Here is a 21,772-nt window from a genome sequence, read left to right as displayed (position 1 = left end):
AATAATGGAAGGATTGAAATGAGTAATTTACGGTGTGTGAGAAAATTGTGTTCACATTTTCATCTTACCAAGTTAATAGCCCTTATGTTGGCATAGGCACATTGCAGTATATTTTTAATTTCAAACCCAATTATTCCACTAATATATCCTCAATTATAGTATGAAACTGGTATCGTAACGGAGCATTACATTGTGTTTATATTTTGGTCATTTTTATGCTATTATGCATTCCGTCCCACAGTCCACAAATTTACCTTAATGAGTCCCTAGGAATACAACAAATACACGAGAGGTTCAAGACATCTTCAGAGACTTCTCGCTACACGAGAAAAACATTATTGACATGACCCAGCAACGTATGACAATGAAACACACTCACACGACAGTCGAGAGGGAATTAGATGGTCAGATGTCCATTAGAGAACCACTATGGAACGTCAAGGGTATACCACACACACACACACACACACACACACACACACACACACACACACACACACACACACACACACACACACACACACACACACACACACACACACACACACACACACACACACACACACACACACACACCTGCAGGTTGGAGGGGTCCTTGTAGTTCTCATCGGAGGCGATCTGCAGCTTCTCCTGGATCCACTTCTCCAGCTCGTCGGCGTCCCGGCGGAAGAACTGGAAGCGGTACGAGTCCTCCAGCTTCTGCCGCCGCACCATGGACAGCTCCTTGAAGCGCCGGTACCGGTCCAGCACCTGCTGCCGGCGCTCCTGGATGTCATCCGCCGTCTCCAGCACCTTAGCCCCGCTGGTGTCCATTTTCTGGGAAGCACATTGGAATATGCACTGTTAGGATCAGCGCTGGGGACTCCAAGAGCGAGTTTGGGTGTCTATCGGGGTCAGAAATGAACGGGCGAGTTCATTTCTGATATTGGGATGAAAAATAGCAAAGAGTTAACTTCTGTATCTGACGCTGCATTTGCAAAGCGGATCCAGAATTATTTTCCGACATTTGGTCAAATTGCCCTAGAAGTAATCCCAAATGCCCCCAATAGGAATTAAGCAAGGGGGGGGGGGGGAGGGAGGCAAAATCCTTGTTAAAAACGATTAAGCTCCAACTCTGGTGTCTGTAGTCCTTCATCTAACCTCGAGTTCTGCCCTGATCATACCATGTTGGAACGTAACACAAGAAGCCTTCGCAATCGAGACGACGATCAACACTCCACCAAGTAGGAAAGAGAGCTCACAAGATGACGGAGGGAAATTTGCAAAAGAAGATTTGTAATAAGATTTGCGGCTCAAGTTTATTAGGGGGGAGGCGACCGGGGGGACAAAGTCCTACACAACGACGACGCCCTCTCTTGGCAAACACCCGTTTTCAATTAGAGAGCAGAATACAAAAAGAACAGGGCCACTCTGTATAAACATAAATCCTCCCCATCCTGTCCCAAACCGAGGGGCCAGCGGGTAAACAGCTGAGAACACATGAATGCCAAACGGGGGTCGGACATTCCACAGACACGTCGACCGGTCACTGGGCTTCCATGCAACAATGAGACCAGCTACAGTCAGCTCCCCGGCTCCCCATGCCTGGCACATGATCGCGTGCTGGCCCCAAACTAGGACAGTCCAAACTCAGGAGATTCACACTGGTTTTAGTGTGTGAGACGTCCAAGATAACAGGCCTGTTATGTTTCCATTGAAAGGGTTGTTCTTTGTACGGATTTTAATCTAAATGTCAGCCTGTTAGACAAGCCCAATAAAACATGAGTCACTGAAGTGCTTTTGTTATCAAATGGAGAATGCAGCATCTGAAGCGAGCTGGGAGTGCTATGCTATATTGGTGGCCCTCACCATTTCTTTTTATTTTAGACACCGAAGGGCTAATGCCTCGTAATCAAATAAATCAATTATCTAATCTAATAGCTTTAGTTGTTTACTCTTACAGATGGTGATAATTCCCTCGTAATGGCTCGAACCCATTACCCATGAATAATTGAAGGCACTAAAGACAAAGCAACATACGTCTGGTCGTCATGCATCCTTCCCAGAATGCTCTTTACTAGCCAGACAGGCAGAACATTGATCCGTCCCATCAAACCAAGGTCAGTGCAATGTCAACCCTACAGCTGCTGACCCACAGAGTTGTTCAACAAAGAGCCCGGGGTTGGGACGCGTCGGCAGTAGAATGGGAGTCAAACGCCGGCTTAACGGATGGATTAGCAGCGTCAGCAGTGCGTTGGGGAACGGAGGCCTCCAATTCTGCGTGGCTCGCCGGACAGGGATGTTGATGAGGCCCCGGGGTAGCGGCTCATGTTCCAGACGGACACAAGGCCCAGCTCCCGGCCATTTCAGCCCCGGAAATGAACACGGGGGGGGGGGGGGGGTGACGTCAATAATGTCTGGGTTCTACTGTAGAAGCCTTCCAGAAGAGACACTGATTATAAGCTCGACCCAAGTCCTTTGCATTCTTGGCACACGCAGACGACCTGAGGAGACACTCAAAGTGAGGTCATTCCTCCAGGGCGCAGGTGAGGTCCCCAGGAGCGCAGTGGAGATCAACGACATGGCAGAACTGTTGGTCGGTGCTTTTAAGCAGATTACTGGCCTGATGGCCAGATCGCCTGAAACACGGATCAGGCACCCTATCATATGCAGCACTCCCTCCCCCATCCATCCATCCACCCCCGAGCTACTCCAGCCCAAGGGCTTGGTACTGCAGGACTCTCTGATAAACACTGCATTATTCGGGACCAGAAGGGAGAAATCATAGATATTTCTCTTTACAATAATAATCTATGTAATACTATTCCTATAGTATTACTAAAAGTCATGGGCTGACCATCATTTTAACAGTAAAGCTAGGGTATAGTGTATAATAATGGCCCCTGCCTGAAGCAGAACAGATCATCTAGAAAAGTGGTTATATCAACATACATTGGATACACGGTTACAAAACATCCTCAATATATATATATCTGAATATAGATATTTGCATGATATCTGCATGATATCTGCATGCTCCGTTAAAGGAGCCTGGCCCCAAGCTCTCAGGTATTGCATTTAAAACGCTCTTTCACCGCAGCTGTGCCGTTGCCAAGCTGCAGTGACGCAGCACATTTTACAAGTGCGAGAGACTCCCCAACCCCCCTCGTCAGATCCCCAAAGTTTCCTCACATTGGGAGTTTGCAGCATACATCTTCAAAGAGTAAACAGGGGCTTCCTCCAGAGACGTATGCAATATACCGGACAAACACTCACTTACACACAAACACACACACACACGCACTTTCGAAGACCCCTGAGGACACCCCCAGTTACGGTATCTGCGCCTTCAGACGGTGCTTTCTGCCATCTTGCGTGAAGAGATAGCAGAGTTTTGCGCTTTTCTTTATTTTTGCCGCGTCCACCAAAGGCCGCTACAGTCTAGCTATCAGTGACGCTAACCAGTGTCTCGCTCCTCGACAGTTGAGAAGGGGTCAGAATCTCTTCAGAGGCTATTTGTAAATATATTCCATTTGTATTTGCATGGTTGTTGTCAGATGGCCAACTGAACAACCAGATAAGCCGGCTGGACGCTGTGAAGAGTGCATCAACCAACAGATGCTCTGCGGCTAAGCTATAGGAAGCTGGATCGTGACACGGCAGAAAGCAGTTAATTCGGAACGCACGCAATGTTTTTGACCACGCTGTTGACGTTGATCGTTTTTAGTGGAATGGTTACTCCCTGTATATTTCTGTTGGTTTCCTTTTTTCTTATCAAGGAAAGAGGTGGTGTCAAAGGGAATCTTTCCAAAACAATTGCACAGTGCCCCCAAAAACCACACAGCATGGGGCCGAAACTCATCCAGATAGCCTTCAGAGTAGAAAACATATTAGGGTGTAACCTATTTTACACAGTCCATGGGTGTGACTGTAAAATAAGAAGGCAGCTTCCCAACGTTAGGATCATTCAGAACAGATGACATAATGTCCTTCCCATCTCCCGTTTCTATAGCAACCTATGATGTCATAACAGGGGGATACTGGAGAGGAATGCACAGGAAATGGGAGTTCGCTGGGGGAACCGAGCCTGCTCGGATTTCGCCAAAGACGACAATAGCGCCGAGGAGGTGAACTCTGTTCCCCGTGCATCCCGGTGTCACGGCTCTAGGAAATGTGATTATATTGAAAGCCCATCAGCCACGAGTACACAAAACGAACGCAGTGCAACAGTACAGATAAAGGCTTTTCGCTTGGACTGCTGTATAAAAGGATAATTGTCAATGCTGCACCCTTATCATTGATTTCATTGATTTCAAACTCAGCCATGCAGATGTCATTTCAGAAAGTACAAAAACACACCAAACGTCAAAGTCACACGTATTTTTCAGAACATGCACAGCTGAAAAATAACCAAGACGAAAAATAGGCAGGACTGACAAATGTATCCGGCCGAATCTAAAAAGTAGTTAAGTAATTAAGATAAGCCAAACGACAAAGCTATGATTATAAACTGCTGTGATCAATTAAATACCTAGGAGTCAATAGCTGCCTGCCCATGTCACCACAAACTAGTAAACTCAACAACTGCTAGTAAAACACATTTGTGTAGCTCAATGAATCATTAATAAATCAGAGTTATTTCAGTAGGGAGAAACACGCCTTATCATCCTGCCTCTCTGTGAAAAGAATCATTCTGCGATGACAACACTGAAAAGAGCCAACCCTTTTAGGAATAAACGCAACAAACGGCACGACAGATCAAACATTCACGGATACAACCCGATAAATAGAATAACAGCATCTTAACATACGCAGAGAGGATGTTCCTGTTGTTCTTTGGGGTATCCTCTGGTCTCCTGGCTATTGTGTTCAGGGACGGCCAGACATCACCAGTGTCTGCCTATGGGTAGCACCTACTACACTGGTGGGCTCCGGAGCATCTAAGTTAAGTAGGACCTGGGACTCCAGACTCTCTGCAGCGCCGACAGACGCATAGCCCCCGCAGTGGCTCTACCACACAGAGAGAGAGAGAGAGAGAGAGAGAGAGAGAGAGAGAGAGAGAGAGAGAGAGAGAGAGAGAGAGAGAGAGAGAGAGAGAGAGAGAGAGAGAGAGAGAGAGAGAGAGAGAGAGAGAGAGAGAGAGAGAGAGAGAATGAGAGAGAGATTGATAGAATGAGAGAGAGATAGATACAACGAGAGAGAGATAGATAGAACGAGAGAGAGATAGATAGATAGAACGAGAGAGAGAGATAAAACGAGAGAGAGAGATAGAACGAGAGAGAGATAGAACGAGAGAGAGATAGATAGAACGAGAGAGAGAGATAGAGAGAACGAGAGAGAGAGAGAGAGAGAGAGAACGAGAGAGAGAGAGAGAGAGAGAGAGAGAGAGATGGAGAGATGGAGAACGAGAACCGAGCCAAGTCTTAGCCAAGCCCATGCGTCGGCACTTTGGGCTTGATGCCTCCCCTACCCCTCCCTGTTGCTATAGCTTTCTATCGCTATATTCAGCTAAACAACATGACCAGGCTTTCCCCGATGTCAGGCGAGATCAGATTTCTAGAGGGATTGATCCGAGATTCACAGGTACACACAAACACAACACAAAATCACAAAAAAGTCGAGTCACGTTGGTTACCTTGAGTTTGGGTTTAGTAAACGTGGCCATGGCCGGTATCTCTATTAGCAGGCTAAACGGCACAGCATGAAATGGAACTTAATGGAATACAGAAAACCACATATCTGTGAATGTAACGATTTGAAAAAATTGAAGGGAAGACGACTCCTTTTGAGGCCAGACTAGAATAGAAAGAAGGCGACATGAATGTGACAAGCCAGAGCAAAGTAGTTGAGAACCGAGGGGAGAAGAAGGCCTAGATATCTATGTGGGACACGGTCACATCGCCCTTCCTCTAAATAAGAACATACTCCTTATAGTGATGCGAGGCGGCCATCACAAACGGTCGATACCTTTTTCACAGTCAGAGGAGCAACGGGTGACATTAGCATCCCATCTATTCCCAAAAGACATGCTTTAGGGGGTAAATAATTACCGGGAAACATATTTGCAAGCAGTATGATTTGATTATTTGGCGGACCACAATGGAGGACGATTACAAATGGCTGCAGGGCTGACGATGCACAAAGAGACCCGGCCCAAGACAGGAAACCTTTTAGCTACAGTGCTGTCAAACTACTTTATTGGATAGAAGGTTGGCCTAGGATCTAATCAGTGCTAACTTATTCAAGCCATTGAAATACTGCCTGCCTTCTAAAAAGGGATCGGACCTTCAGAAGGACAGCAAAGGTGAAACGGAACCTTGAACACAGGTGACCTCGCCTACACTGAAGACTATGTTTACATCTGTATAATAACATCATAATAACTGTTAATAATGATGCACTTAGTGTGCATCTTCAATATGCATTAGAAAACATGCTTGCTTCACAATTTTAAGGGTTTTGGACAATTCTACACAATACATTTTTTATATAGCTACAGCCAACGATATTCAATATCCATAGGTCTAAGTTTTACTCAACATTGCAGAGTAAGTTTGGCCATTTTGCCACTTTGAGGTTATCAAATATGCCTTTGTGACATCATATGTGGGGGATACCAACCAGAGCTGGACTCGACTTGCATCTGTTTTATATGAATGGAATTTACTGAATTGGAACTCTGATATAGGATTAGCAGCATTCTATTAGTCCTTCACAAGGATGAAGGAAGGAAGGCATCTGGAATGAAGCCAGAGTGTTCCAGGACATTGGCATGAGGAGCATTCCCCCAACCCAAGCCGTAAGTGTGGGAGGAATGGGAGGGAAACTCAAGCAAACGTGTGGGGCACAACCGCTGACTTCTTTGCCTCAGTGCAAGAACCCTATAACTTCAATGGTCCCACATTCATTACATTTCTAAGATAAGAGCCCTGTTTTGTTGGAATTTTGTCTCCATTGTTTTTGAGTCTGCTATTGTATAACAGAGTGAACCATTTCCCTTGGTTCAATTATGGACTGGACATTGGTGAGTACAACAATTAGTTTCTGCTGCATACCAAACATTGCATTGATATGTGCTTTTCCTATCAGTGTTCTAACATTTGCTTGTCTCTTGGTCTATCTAAAAGTAGAGGGCCTTCTGGAATGCCAACCATTTCGACACCACCCTTGAAATGGCTCCAGCCAGAACTGTTGCGTTGTGTATAGCAACAACGATGTCCAGCTACAAAACAGATATCTCCGTGGGAGCAACATTTAAACCTCAACTGATTTAAAATGGTAAACCAATAGGCCTATTGTTGTTAGCCATGAGTTTTAAAGTAGACAATGTATGGTCGAATATCATCGATAAAAAGTAGTTATCGTGTGAACTCGCCAATCAGTAGGTGAAGAGTTATAAGTTAACGATTATAAATTATGTGTCTTAAATTCCTAACTGAAAACAAATATATATTAGGCCAATAATATACAACCAGTTATTTATGATCAATAACGGTAAACTCTATTGACAGCTGGAACCATTTGCTCAATGGCATTCCGAATGTACTGGGCGGGTCCTGGTTAATAATGGCCCGAATACTTTTAACAACGCAACGTGCAACGCCATTATTTATTTGTGTGCTTTCATGATCAAATCGCAGTAGGTAACCATTCGAAAATGCTATACGATATAAATGCAAATTCAAATAGAGTTATTCACGGTATTTACATGTGCATATAACGTTACATATAGGTGAGGCGGAAACAGCGAGGCCACCGTAAATTACATTAGCGAATGATTGCAAAGCTGAATGTCGGTGGGCTGATTTAAGAGTATCTTTAAACCCCCACTTGCAGGCTTGGTCAGTACAGTAATACCAAATATACTTGTATTGAAAACTATGTGCAATGTATTTGGTGTTCATAAAGACCTTGTAGTGTTATAGCAAGCTAATGTCACCCCATTTGCTAAGCTGTAGGGAAACTGAATGAACGTTAAGCCTAATATGGAAGGCAACACACTTCCTTCCCAATGTACTCCCTGTAACGTATGGTACTGATCGATGTATTTTTTGTGAGAAAACAAGAGAACTGCAAAACTGGGGGCTAACGTTGGCTAACAGCTATCTTTTAGGCTAGCTCTGTGTTGCAGGCGGAGGCGGATGCAACCTCCATTATAAACGGATCGATGCTCTGCCTTAGAACACGAATCTCCATTTTATTTGTGTACTAAAAGAGTGTAATACATGAGTAATTGACCTACCTCAGTCTTATTTGTTAAGAGCTCGGAGTGTTCTCGAACCGGATCGGAAACAGATGGGTGCAACCTTCGCCTTCTTCTGCCGAACGGATGGTATACTTTTTTCTCCCCCCACCCCTTCGTGACATCATTCACTGCGGCTGCAACCTCGAAAACCACACCACAAATACTACCATAAAATACAAAAAACAATATAGTATATATATGTATTTGTACTTTTTTGGGGGTTGTATTTTATATATATATATATATATATATATATATATATATATATATATATATATATATATATATATACACACACACACACTCACAGACTTTAATTAACGTTGTATATATGTGTGTGTGTGTGTATATATATATATATATATATATATATATATATATATACACATACATACATACATACATACACACATACACACATACACAAACACACGTATATACACATATATGTATAGTTTTATATATATTAATTGACTGGCACAAGTAGATAAATGTGATTAATCTTTTACGCTTTGCAGTCGATCCATATGTTCACCATCCATATACTAGAACAGTTTTCTTCACAGATAAACGACGTGGCCATAGTTCATATGAACTCATTGTTGTTAAGGGCAGTATCATTCACTTCCATATGCTTTACATTCACAGAGAGACACTGCAGTGTTTAAGCCTACTAGTTTACTCAACATAAAAATATATCTATAAATATACACAATGATAATGCGTTCTGTAAAATGTAAAAACAAAATATATACATGGAAAAATAAACATCCCGATTCGTTCCATTGTACTGAATATCACATTTAACACAGATAAATATACATTTGTATTGAATTACATTTAATAGAAAGACCATACCAATGTGAATTTTATGTAGCACCGAGGTTGCAAATTCCCCCTTGTCCCAACACAGTTTATAGCTGTAGTGTAGTGTACAGCTGCTGACCTACCATGTGAAAGGATGCTCTATATAAATAAATCTAGACCACTATGTGTTCACAGACTTTGTTAAAAGACAGGGAAAATCTACTAACAAATGAATGACAATAATGGTTGGAATCTCGCTAACAGAGTCGGACGGCATGTTAAGGTGTTCAGGGATCTGGACAGGGCTGAGGAGGAAAATCACCATCCTGCACATATGGGTTCGTGTGTAGACATGCAAGATACACTTGTATCGCTGCGCCAACAGCAGCTCTCCCCACCCACACACGTTTTGCCGGTTGCTCATGGAGACGACCCGGGAGGCCGTCAGAGGGGCGACTGGGAGCGCAGCGTGCTGGTGAGCGCCGACTCTCCGAACACGTTGGCGTAGGACGCCTTGAGGAACTGGACGTAGTTCTGCAGGCTGCGGTTGGTGCTGTCCGACTGCTCCAGGCGGTCTTTCACGTCCTGCAGGCGGCTCTGGTACCGACGCTCCACCTGGTGATGAGGAGATTATGGAACCCCGTTATCCCATTAGGAAATGATAACATTAGGACAATCTGGGAGGAGAGTTCCAGGCCCCGTTTCTCATCAGTGTGCAAAACGGATAGAGGGAGAAATTCAGCTCAATCTTATTCAAAATCAGAATTCTTTCAATCTGCTCCCATGTTCATGAGTGAGCGTGGGCGGATCGGGGAATACACTGAATTCCATTTCTCGATTTTCCCACTGCTGGCTTGTTGGCTCCGCAGTCAGTGTGAGAACGCTCATTGATTAATATGGCAAGCGGATTGAAAGCGTGGAAATGGGGTGAGGGAACAGATTCATCGCCATCCCAGCACATGTACCTCTTGCTTGCTTCGTCGCAGCTGGTTGATCTCTGTGGTGGTCCTGCTCAGCTGGGTCTCTAGATCCACCATCTTGGACTTGGTGGAACGCTCTTTGGTCGCGGTGCGTTCCCTGGTCTCGGAAACCTTAAGGAACGTTGATCAGACATTCATTTGGTATCATTTGTTTTTGCATCATAAGTGACTAGCGTGGACATATCACAGCTGACCACAAACACCAGAATGTGACACAAGAGGAATGTTTTCATGGCCAGACCCTGTGACTAGCTGCTAGACATGCTAATTAATCACATTGTAGAGAGGTTTACGCCGAGGAGAATGCTTAAGGGTAGAAACCATGATATTAGTATTAACAATAAGGCCTTTCTATAGCATTGATATAGAATGTAACAAACCGCTATAACCAATGAAAGATGTACGTTGAAATGTGAAATTGGTATTCCTCACAAGAATTTGAGAACATAATCCATCAACTCTCATTAATGCATGGGCAGCCTTCTTCCCGGACTGTTAACAATTATATTTGATGAATGACGCAGTGCTGTTTTCTAATGCGATCATGGAGAGGTCTGAGATGAACGGCCCTGGCTCCAGAGCCTGGGAGCGGGAGTGGCCCGGCTTCTGACCTGTTGCCGGGCGTCCTCCAAGGCCTCCTCCAGCCTGCGGTTGAGCAGGCTGCACTCCCTGCTCTTGTCCTCCAGGCGTGACTGGTTGCTCTGGATGGTCTCCTCCCGCTTGGCGATGACGGCCAGCAGGTCCCCGTTCTGACTGCTCGTCTCCTCCAACTTCCTGTAGGGGTGATGGAGAGAGCAATCGATAAGTTAACCCGTTCAGTCGCAGGGCTCAAACTGCACTCTTTATTAACGCCTTTAACATTGCACATTTCATTAAGGGCAAGGCAGTGCATCGATTAACAAGGACAATCATCTTGACCAGATTTGTATTTTTTATATATACACACACACTTTTTTTTATGACGAGCAAAGGGGAAAGTGGGAGGGGAAACTGTAGGGGGCCAAAAGTTACCTTTCTAAATGTTCCAATCTGTGCTGAAGCTGTTTGTTCTCCTCCAACAGGAGCGTGTTCTTCTGCCTCAGAAGCTCCACCTGGCTTCCCTGTGTCTCCACCTTCCACCAAACACACAGGGCAAATGTTGCTCTGCTGGTTTGAACAACTCAAAGAACTCTCACAACCATCCTTAAATAAAGAAATAGTACTTTTGCCTGAAGAATAATCCTGTGTGTCGATAAGTTCACAAGACATAAACTTCTAGAATTTACTTTTCGTCCCATTTTGGCTAACCTCTAAATTGCCATTAAAACCCCCAAAACATCAACAAAAAACTATCTACCGGTACATAGTAATTTAGCTGACCCCATTATCCAAAGGTACTTTTAAACACACGTAAGTAAGGAGCAGATAAGAGGTGAGGTGGCATCTTAGCATAAGGATGTCCTTCAGGTTTGTCTGCAGAACCCAGGGTTCAAACCCAGCCCTAAACCTTTCGGCTAGGAATCCAAACACCCTTAATACCCCTTACTGCTAGCCTGGCTAGTGCCAGACCAAGCTCTATCGTAGATTGCAAGTTGGTCTGGGGAAGCTGCTGTCATTTGTCAGGCGTGATCAATGGGCCTAGTTCAAAAGACTCTGTATGCAATTGGCTGCTTGCGTCGCTTCCCTGTCGTCATTGTGTTAAACCAGCCAATAGCGCGCCAGGGGGAAAAGCCAGCTTGGTGATTGGCTCCCGCAAAAGCGCATCGAAACTAGAAAGGAATGTATTGCTCTTCTTCAGACCCTTCTGCAGGGCGAACTCAAACGCCGGCAGAATGGGCGGGGTTAGCCAGTCTACCTTACTGCACTATCCTTCCACCGCTAAACCCAACACCACAGAACTCACAAGAACCCATCAAGCATGACGTCCATCACCAAGCATCAACACCCGCGTTAGCAAACTGTAAAGGCTTAGTTATGGTTGGACGTCGACACAACGCAACGACCACGCAGTCGTGAACCCGTTTTGGTTCTGCGTTGGCTATTAGTGAGTGGACCAATCACAGCCCTCGCTGATGCGTTCCGCCTCGACGGTAGGTTACACCTTTTGGGAGGCGCACTCCAGGCCCTTGCGACGGCGCAAGGAGGGTCCGCAAGGACGTAACGGGTCCGTAAACCCCCTTTACGTTGCGTCGTCGTGGCACCATAACTGAGCCTCGAGTGTGTGTGTGTGTGTGTACCTTCCGGCGCAGGTCGGCCAGCGCCGAGCCCAGCTCCAGGCTCTGCCTCTCCTGAGTGTGCTCCCGGTCGTGGGTCTCCTGCAGCAGCAGCTCCGAGCGCCGCAGGGCGTCGGGCAGCGGCTCCAGCTCCGTCAGCCGGCTCAGCAGCTCCCGCCGCACCTGGTCCACCTCCCGCTCCAGCTCCTGGCGCACGCCCAGGGCCTCGCGCTCCGCCCGGCCCAGCCGCGCACAGTACTCGTCGGCCTCCGCCCGCGTCTTGGCCACCTGAGGGGCCACCGAGAGACGACCGGTGAGCGCACGGTATAGGCAAGGCAAGGCAACTTTATTTATACAGCACTTTCCATACACAAGGCAGACTAGAAGTGCTTCACATATAAACATTGTCATACGATAAAATAAAATAATAGATAAGTAAAAGAAAACATATGCAAAGAAATGAGCACAATAGAAAGTTAAAAAGGTATTTAAGCATTAAAATAGAAAATAAAGGAAAAGTATACATAAAGGTGGCCTGTTATACCACCCGTTGTGAGGGGGATTTGCCGTTACGAGCCGTTTTGAAAACCGGCCTCTTCTGACATCGCGAGTGGGCGTGTGCGCCCTGAATGAATGATGGATAGATGAGCAACGTTTGCTACAGTCCGCTGGGTAGGCTGGTGGACTGATCTATCCAGCGTACATCTAGGTGGACAAGCCCACTTGTGATGTCATATGAGGCAGAGTTTCAAAACGGCTCGTAACCGTCGCGGTTAGTATAGGGTTAGTATCTGTCACCTTTAAGATGGTATCACAAAAAATGGTGTGTGGGGTAGGTAGTCGAAGCCCCGGAAATCTCGACACGGGTACAACATTGTCACGGATCCATCGTTCTCATGTACCTGGGTCTTGTATCCATCCAGCAGGCCTTCATATTGTTTCACGGTAGATTTGACTTGCTGAGCGTCCGTCTGGGCCACGCTCAGCTTCTCCTCCACTGCAGAGAGCATTGCCTGTGGTAAAAAAAAAGAAAAAGAGTTATCGTTTCAGACTGTCACCTAAAACCCATTTGTTCTAATTAGTCTGCTCAGTTTAATCCTATTTGCCTCTCCCCCCTGTTGGTTCCTGTTTCTAGTGCCTCCATGTCCATTTATTTATTTATTTCTCTGTTCCTTTGTCGATCAATTCATCCATCTCTAACCATTTTCTTATGTATTCTGCACTGTAAGGCGGCCTCGAGTGTCCTGTAAGGTACCAAACTTTTTATTTTATTATTATTATTAATAATTAGATCTGTCCGACTTCTAGCTTTGGTGATGTGCAAAGGCAAGTTAGATGTTTCCCATTGGAAAATAAATGGATTACTATACACCACTCACAAGTAGATTCTAATCAACCAAGCCTATCTTACCCTGCTTCTCTACATTAGTTAATACCAGGGTATCTGCAGGTTTCAGCAAGTCAAACTTCAGACTTTTTAAGACCTTTTTAATACCACCTTGAATGAAATTGAAGACCTAAAACACGCGATGGTGGGGGTTGGCAACAGACGCGAGCCAACTTCGGAAACGGACGTCTTCCAGCCTACTGTCCTTGAATTTGCACCTACCCATTGTTGCATACTAGTTAGCAAGCACGCAGATAATCGTTTATATATGCAGCTAGCAAGAAAGAAGTCTCTCTACATGTCCTTCCTGAAAAGTCCCACGAGAAAAATAAAAAAATATATAGTCTTGCCCCGACAAATTTAAGAACTTGAGTTACAGTATTTAAGACCAGCATATGACATTTGTAACGAATTTAAGACTTTTTAAAGCATTCCATTTAGGAACATGAATTTAAGACTTTTTAAGGCCTTACATTTAGAAACATGAATTAAAGACTTTGTAAGGCCTTAAATTTAGAAACATGAATTTAACACTTTTTAAGGCCTTAAATTTAGAAACATGAATTTAAGACTTTTTAAGGATGCGCAGACACCCTGAATACCATCTCCTCGCTGTGAGAACGGTGAGTGAGGGGTCTGTGTGGAAGCAGCGGCGTCGGCACTAGCTCGGGGTACCTTGAGGTTCTGGTTCTCCAGCTTGGCGGCGGTGCCGTCGGAGGTGAGGCCCTGCAGGTGTCCCAGCAGCGTCTCTCTCTCCATCCGACCCTTGTCCTCCGTGGTCTGCAGCTGCTCGCTCAGCTCCTTCACGCGACTGAGTCAGAGCGAAACGTGCGTTGACTTAAATGTTATGGTCTTCAAGAGGTCGGGATGAAAGTATTTCAGCCACAGCCATGCAGCGATAGTCGAACAATGCTACAGTAGAAACGTGTGAGGAGGCGTGCTTGTAACATACGGGCACATTGTTTTTAACCACCTTTGCCATAGCCCCAAACATTAGTGGAATAAGGTAGGAATTAATCTGATTTTTATTTTCGTGGTGATTGGGATAAGTGGTGAAACTTAAATATTGACATGCCCTGGTGTAGATTTAGATTTCCAACTGCGCATAGAAACGACCTAATTGATAAAAACTTGAAACAACTAATTTCCGCTTTATTTAGCGTTACCTGTTCAACACTGCCAGCTCAATCTGCATTTGACCCTTTTCTTTGACTTCCTGGCTGTGACAAGTTCGCCAGTTCTCAGCTGCGGACAACGCATCCGAAACTTGTCTCTCCTGCAAAAGATAAATTACAATAAAACGAATACTGAAAAGAAGATTCTGAAGTGATATCCTGAAAAAGGTCGACCAAACCACAAATTCATACTGCAAAAAATCGCAATATTCGCCAGCTGTTTTTTCTCAGTTAGTTATGTTCTATATTGACTGTAATACAAAAATACATTAAGAGGGTAGGTTGCAGAATTGTAGATTCATTTTCCGTTTGAATTCAATGGCTTGCCTTCACAAGCTCTTCTCCACTTATTTCCAACAGTTTTCCTCAATCATCAGACGCCTTGTCCCATCTGCGCAGTAGTCTACAGAACCCGATGCTAAAGCGACAGAGGGCGTGGCATTCCCAGGGTACATCCAGACGAGTCGAGCCCGGGGCCTACGGGGTTCCTACCATATCAAACAGCTGGCTGCTCAGCTGCTCTGCGGTGTCTTCGCTGCGCTCGGCCCTGTGCTTCTGGGCCCGCGTGGCTCTCTTCAGCGCCTCGCGGTCCACCCCCGCCTGCTGCCTCAGCGTGGCCAGCTGATCTGTGAGGTGCTCCATCTCGCCCTTCTGCTGATTGGCTGCTCGCTCCAGGTTCTGCCGTAAGAACAACATGGAGGAAAAAGGAGGAGGGACTTGAGGTGTGAACTCTTTGGTACTCTTAGGTTTGTGAGTGTGGGTTTGGATGAATTTTCTATCTTACTATATTTTATGGTTGTGTTGTATTTGATAGTTAACGTATATTTGTGTCAATATATTCATATTTTTCTATATTTCACATTTGTATTGCCTTGTATTGGCTATTGTTGTGTTTAAATATTGTAGACAACTTTTTCTTTATCATTATTATTTTATCATAAAGCAATGCATATTGTGATGGTAATAGCTCATGATTAATAAAGTACGGAATCTGAACTATGAGTTTGCAGGGTTCAGTGACATCTACTATTAAGTATCCCTATTGAGTATGTAACGACACACATTATAGGCTGGGAACGTGTTTATTCACAGCTAGGCAGGAATACAAACACAAAAAACAGAATTGATGGTACTATGAGAAAGGTGAGATGCCTACTCGGACATTAATAATGGACCATAATACACCATAGCTCACCTTGATCTGCACAGCAAGGCGGTTATTCTCTGCTTCTTTGCTGCGAAGCTGACCCTGCAAATGGGCCCGTGTTGACTCCAAGGCCTTGGTCAACTCTCCTGAGGTCTTGGCGTTATCCTGTACCCACAAATATAGCGAAAATAGGAAACACAGTTGTGAATACATTGAGCACAAAACTGTGTATTAAATTGAAGACATTTTAACATTTGTCAAATTGTTTTTTATTTTTTTTTTTAAATACATGTTTATGTTAACATTTGAACATAAACATAAAATATGTTTGAATGTAGTCAGTAACCTTTTCTGTATCCAAAAGTATGGAAAGCTGATCAAGTTCTTTCTCTTTTTCTTGGAGCTTTATTACAAGATGCTGTACAAAGAAAAACAAAAATAGATATTTTAAAAGCACGATCAACCCTTAAAAACTAAAACATTGTCTTTATAACAATACTGAACTTTAGCGCAAAGGATAGTATACATATTGTAATACACCATGTGGGTAAATATTGCAATCATAACTTAGAATTTCAGGGAAATCTCCTCAATCAATAAATTTCAGAATAGTACATTTTGCCAAATTTCACGCATCATAACCGACCGCATTCTCTGCCTCTGCATCAGTCAGCCTCTTCAACAGCGAGTCCTTTTGCTCTGCCAGTCGCATCGACTCCAGCTGTCCAAAACATATGGTGACTGACCACAACCAACTTTCCACAAAGGCATTTCAAACAACATCAACAGTTACGCTGCTCGACATTGTATTTTCTTCCAGAGTTATGGGGCCCTCTGACACATTATCTACTTAAATTGAGACTGAAAAAAGTGTGGAATTGCTAGAGGAATCAAAATAAGTGGGTTACATTTATCTATTATTGTTTATCAGTGGTACTAAAATGCATAAGTAGTGCCCCCTTATTTCCTAGAGTACACTATCAAACATGTACATACTATAGAATGAAATTGCCAGACCTCTACATTACAAAAATCTATACAAATCCTTTCTGGAAGATACATCTACAACTTTGAATAATTTATCAATGGATCGATGAATCGTTATACTGGATGGCATATCAAGGTTCATGAAAACCTTGCCCTGTGCCTTAAGTCTTGATGTTTACCTGCAGAGGGAAACTGGATTATGGTAATGAACATCTTTGAAGAATTTGCATATTTGTCGTATACTTGTTTTATGGCAGTTTCTACTAAATGTCTGCACTAAAGTTCAGATATTTACATACATTAAATGCATATACATGTCTATTAAAAAAATGCATGTTTAGAGAGGTAATCCATTCTAACTGAAGGATTACCCCAATGTATCTGAATTGGGGCTAACCAACGATTTGCGTGACCAATTATCACGGTGCCGTTTTTGAAAACCAACCAGTGTATCCCCTGTTAACCCTATATTTTCTGGAGGCATCATCAGAACGATTGCAAACCAAATGGACAAGCGGTGCTGTGGTTCGGGCCCTCCTGATAGGCCGTCCTTATGGTGCTGAGCAGAGAGCCTACCTGGCTACCGTGCTGATCCCGGAGCAGCTGGCGGAGGGTGTGGTTGGTGGCCTCAAAGGTCCCCAGCTTCTGCAGGAGAAGGTCCTTCTCACGGGCTAACATGGTCGACTCCGAGCCCGAAAGCCTCCTCCCCTTCTGCACACAGCAGACGACAAGGACGATTTACACAGGTGTAAAGCCCGTTATTCACTTTGATACACGAATGGACAAAACAGTCAATACGCAAGGAGGAGAGATGGTGATAATATTGCACTTTAGCAAAATACACAAGTGCACATTTTTTCAATAAGTGCAACATTTGCATAGACAGTATCACACATTTTGAAAAGATAGTTGCTATAGTAACAGGTATTTTAGCTGTCTGGAAAGGAATATTTGTAAGGAATATTATACATTTTAAATATATTCCTTTTAATATAAAAAGTGACTTTTTATCTGCTTCGGAATTAAACCTTTTTTTAATAAACCTGAAACCTGATCTTAGCATAGCTTAATATTTAAGGTTCTATTTCAATCTGACAATACTTTTTTCCCGATAATAAAATAGGGATAAAACAATGGTCAAAGTCATGTTCTTATACTGAAGAATGACCAAGGCCTATCATTTTACAGATTCTGGAAGGAGTAACTATTAAAAAACATCCAATATACGCAGAATAATGTCTTTGTTTGATTTTTTCTTCTCATGTCCCACTTCTGTGTTGATTAAAACGGTTCCAACTTTCCAATTACCTGAAGTTTCACACATCCAGACAAATCAGTAACAACACCATCCCTCCCGTTTCCGTGGATACTCACACTCCCGGAACAACCTCCCAGCTCGGCGACAGACTCTCGGAGGGCGGACACCTGCTGTGCCGCGGCGTTCCCGTCCCCCTCGGCCTCCAGGAGTTTCTGCAGGAGTGCGTCTCGGTCCTGGTGGGCATCGGGGTCCCTGTCCAACCTGCAGGGGGACGGCGGCGGTGGAGCATGAGGTTTATGAATCTATGAACATCATTATTGTACCCACAGCAATGTATTGTTTCACTTTCCTATGACAAATGTACTTATTGTAAATGTAAATGTAAACATGAACACCGGAATTCAAACCCCTGTGTCAAGGTTGAAGAATAACCTCAGGAAGCACTAGAAGTCATTATAATCATTGAAGTAATTCATATCAGAAATACTTATCTGAATAATGATAATAATAAATGGTGAATAAAATACAATTAAATAAATACTTTGGTCTCACACTTGAGCATTTGTTACACACAATTGTACATAAACCCTTGCATGAACTTTAGCGTTGCCCTCTTGCTTCCTCACTGAGAAGACATTGTCATTTAACATCAGTTTTAACATTGAGCCATTGTTGAAACTTCTGGTACAGACAGGCTGTCGCAGGCTTATTTTGGCAATATAGCCTTATCCCAATGAGTGTCTCTTGTGAGCTGACATGTCATCGTTTTTTTGTAGTGGTGCTGCTACTCCCATAATTGTAATTGTTATTGCTTGTTTTCTTACACCTCCTTGTTGTTAAATGTAGCTGTTGATTGACTTTTGGCTGTGGCTGTTCTTGTTTTTTATAAGCAGTTTGCATGCTTGGGTGTGAGAGTGTGAGTGTGAGTGAGAGAGAGTGGGTGTGTGCTTCTGTTTGTGTCTGTGCGTGTGTAACACTTGATGGTGGGGGGGGGGGGGGGGGGGGGTGTACCACAACTATGTACCATCTACAGTAACTGAAAAACTAATTAGGAATAATATGAATAATATATATATTGTTTTCTAGATCCCAGTGTCTCAGCATTCATATTTACACATTTAGTCAATTACTCCTAATTCATAATTTTCTTATAATTATTTATGCTTACACATATTTTGCTCTAATGACCCAATTTTTCCCTCCGGGGATCAACAATGTATTTCTGATTCCAGTTGATCACTGGCGTCCATGTACCCAGCGTACCTTCTGGCGCCCTCCCCCATGATGAGCTCCATGGAGCGGCGGAGGCGTGAGTTCTCGCTCTCCGTGACCTCCAGCTCCTTGGCCACCTCGGCCAGCTCCTCCTCCTGCTCGGCGATGACCCGCTGCGAGACGCTCAGCTCCTGCTCCTTCTTCCGCAGCTCCACCTATGGGCCACACACCGACACACGCCGACACACGCACACACACAATTAGGATTGGCTTTTGAGATGCAATATAACTGTGAACATCGTGAACATCGTAAACATCGTTTTGTGGTGCCTGTTTGACTTTTTATTAATACCCTGTTTTTTTGTTGCTAAAAACTAAAAAAAACTAAAAACTACTTTTAAAACATTTAATGAAATGGGTGAACAAAATTACATTTTAGGATGCACATTATAGTGTAATAAACATTAAATAAGATCATTTTAGGTCAAAGTGGAAACTTGAAGTACGGACCTCACTTTTCAAGGAGCCGACCTCCGTCATCAAACTGTCAATCTTCTGCTCGTATTGACTGATTCGTCCATGAAGCACCTCTTCTTCCTCAGATGACAGATCAGCCAATCTTAGCCCAGTATAGTGTGAGGGCTCGGGTTCAGGGAGGGGAGGGATCTCCAGGCGATGACTGGGGCCCTGGAGGCATCAAAATCGACTAAATGTCAATTATTTTAAATATTTTGTTCACAACATAGACCACAGAACATTTAGTAATCATCAATTATCAATACACATTAAATCCAAATCCACATTGAACTCAAATCCAGAAAGTGGGGATGGATCGGTCAAAGAAGGATCCGAGGAGTATAGCAAGAAAAGCTCAGTCTGGACTATAATCCCCCCATGCTTGATGAACTGACCAAGACTGGGACCTCCTGGCAAGAAGCAAAGTCCATCGCGCTGAGGAAAGTGAGGCGGAGATCCATTGTGGACGCCCTAGGCTCCCAAGGGGGCCAAAAGGATTTAGAAGAATACACATTACCTCCCATTTGTATGTTGAATCCCTTGTGCAAGACCTTCCTGGTGGTATCCATGGAACCCGCGTTTTTGCCTTAGCCGCTGGATGTAGGTTTCCTTTAGGGTCATTTTTTGTCTTTCCCTTTTGAAAACCAAGATTGTGCCATCACTTCAATACATACATATAAAGACACAGAGACAGAGAGAGTAAATGTGTCCAGGCTCTAACCTGTGGGCTCCGGATGGGACTTGGTCTTTGGGTGCTTTTCACATGGACATGTACTGGTGTGCTTTCATTGATATGTACATGAAGGGGTGGTGAACTTGAAAAGGTCCTCATTGTTTTTTTCTAAGTATGTTTAAAAAGGGGGAAAGACACCGTCAAAAAAGTATTTTTTTCTCCCACACATTAATCAACAATTAAATGTGAACTTCATCTTAGATCCTGTATTATTTAATTCCTGAATTCAAACTCTTAATTTTCGAATGGACAAGCTGCTGCAATGCACTTAGTTATTTCCTTCATACATATTATATTAGAACCACAATCTGGCAACATCTGTCAAAATGTATGCCTATGTATCAGATTACTTGGAATGTCAGCAATAGATAGAGAATAAGAGCTATACAGATATAGATTCAAATTTAGACCTTGTAGGTCACTAAAGATTGAGGAAGAAACAATGCAAAAACATATGACCCTCATTGGTTATGAAAATAATAAACACAGCCTAAAATAAGGGAGTTACTCGACTAATTAATGAATTGCCAATTAATTAGTCGACGGCTGTCAACTGTTGGACAAGGAAAAGTGCAAATGCAAGGTTGAGCAAGGTTATCAAGTAGCATAATACTAACCATTAGTTAGCACCAATTTAGCCAAAAACAGCTAGCCACTCGTGACAGTCATGCAGCTACTCTCGTAAACCTCCTGTATAGAAGTAAAAAGTAGATCGTCCTTACCATATGGAACACAATTATACACCAAAGGTAAAAAGCAATGGAAAATCAGCATCACAATATTGGTTTAGCGGCATGCAATGTTAAAATCCACCAGTGTTGCTCAGAAAACTTAAACAGGAAGAGAAGCGTCTACTGACTTTCGAAGCGTCATGTCAACGCGCTGCCATTGGTCTATTTAAAACATTTGACCACATAGCAGGCCAGCTATTGGAGGAGGAGCGCTCATGTACCATAGCAACGCGGTCACCATGGTAGTAAAACGTAACAAAAAGACCATTCATTACTACGGAAACGCAGGGACGCCAAACGATATAGAAGGATTTTTTTTTTTTTTACCATTATAAAAGGCCATAATATTACAACTACATTGTAGCTAAACTATTGAATAAACTAAACGTTGACAAGTTGTTCCTACTACCGACATACCCGTTG

General features: G+C 43.6%; 2 protein-coding genes across 10 annotated transcripts in view; both read right to left on the bottom strand.

Annotated features, from left to right (window-relative positions):
* The window catches only part of sptan1 (spectrin alpha, non-erythrocytic 1), a 43,781-nt gene extending 35,428 nt beyond the window's left edge, over positions 1-8,353 (bottom strand). For 5 of the 7 annotated variants that reach the window (XM_030354094.1, XM_030354095.1, XM_030354098.1 and 2 more), the window contains exons 1-2: positions 3,172-3,278; positions 577-816 (exon numbers count right to left, since the gene is read on the bottom strand). In XM_030354094.1, the coding sequence (XP_030209954.1) occupies positions 577-816; positions 3,172-3,189 (258 nt within the window). In that variant the 5' untranslated portion in view covers positions 3,190-3,278. Of the gene's footprint in view, positions 1-576; positions 817-3,171; positions 3,279-4,790; positions 4,945-8,221 lie in introns of those variants that run through there. The other 2 variants (XM_030354096.1, XM_030354097.1) reach the window with 2 other exon arrangements.
* Positions 8,354-8,712: 359 nt separating this feature from the next.
* On the bottom strand, positions 8,713-21,495 carry odf2a (outer dense fiber of sperm tails 2a). 3 transcript variants are annotated; one of them, XM_030354876.1, is made up of 19 exons: positions 21,236-21,495; positions 20,607-20,726; positions 20,403-20,519; positions 19,880-20,056; positions 19,421-19,584; positions 18,274-18,418; positions 17,476-17,610; positions 16,559-16,633; positions 16,259-16,330; positions 15,961-16,077; positions 15,258-15,443; positions 14,757-14,866; positions 14,266-14,401; positions 13,106-13,216; positions 12,228-12,491; positions 11,023-11,123; positions 10,623-10,785; positions 9,997-10,122; positions 8,713-9,646 (listed from the first exon to the last, which is right to left on the bottom strand). In XM_030354876.1, the coding sequence occupies exons 1-19, from the start codon at positions 21,236-21,238 to the stop codon at positions 9,476-9,478; spliced, it is 2,493 nt and encodes an 830-aa protein (XP_030210736.1). In that variant the 5' UTR covers positions 21,239-21,495; the 3' UTR covers positions 8,713-9,475. The 3 variants fall into 3 exon arrangements, with proteins under 3 accessions (XP_030210736.1, XP_030210735.1, XP_030210737.1); XM_030354875.1 differs by having other exon boundaries at positions 21,341-21,495; XM_030354877.1 differs by lacking the exon at positions 20,607-20,726 and having other exon boundaries at positions 21,341-21,495.
* Positions 21,496-21,772: the final 277 nt, after the last annotated feature.

This window comes from Gadus morhua, chromosome 4 (genome assembly GCF_902167405.1).
Source record: "Gadus morhua chromosome 4, gadMor3.0, whole genome shotgun sequence".
Taxonomy (NCBI): domain Eukaryota; kingdom Metazoa; phylum Chordata; class Actinopteri; order Gadiformes; family Gadidae; genus Gadus; species Gadus morhua.
This window is presented reverse-complemented; position numbering and strand designations above follow the sequence as displayed.

Excerpts from the sequence above, each read along its gene's own strand:
- odf2a (XM_030354876.1), bottom strand. Across the intron at positions 14,402-14,756 it reads GAGCTGGCAGTGTTGAACAG|TCGCGTGAAGGAGCTGAGCG; the intron begins GTAACGCTAAAT and ends GCTCTGACTCAG. Across the intron at positions 10,786-11,022 it reads AGATTGGAACATTTAGAAAG|GAAGTTGGAGGAGACGAGCA; the intron begins GTAACTTTTGGC and ends TCACCCCTACAG.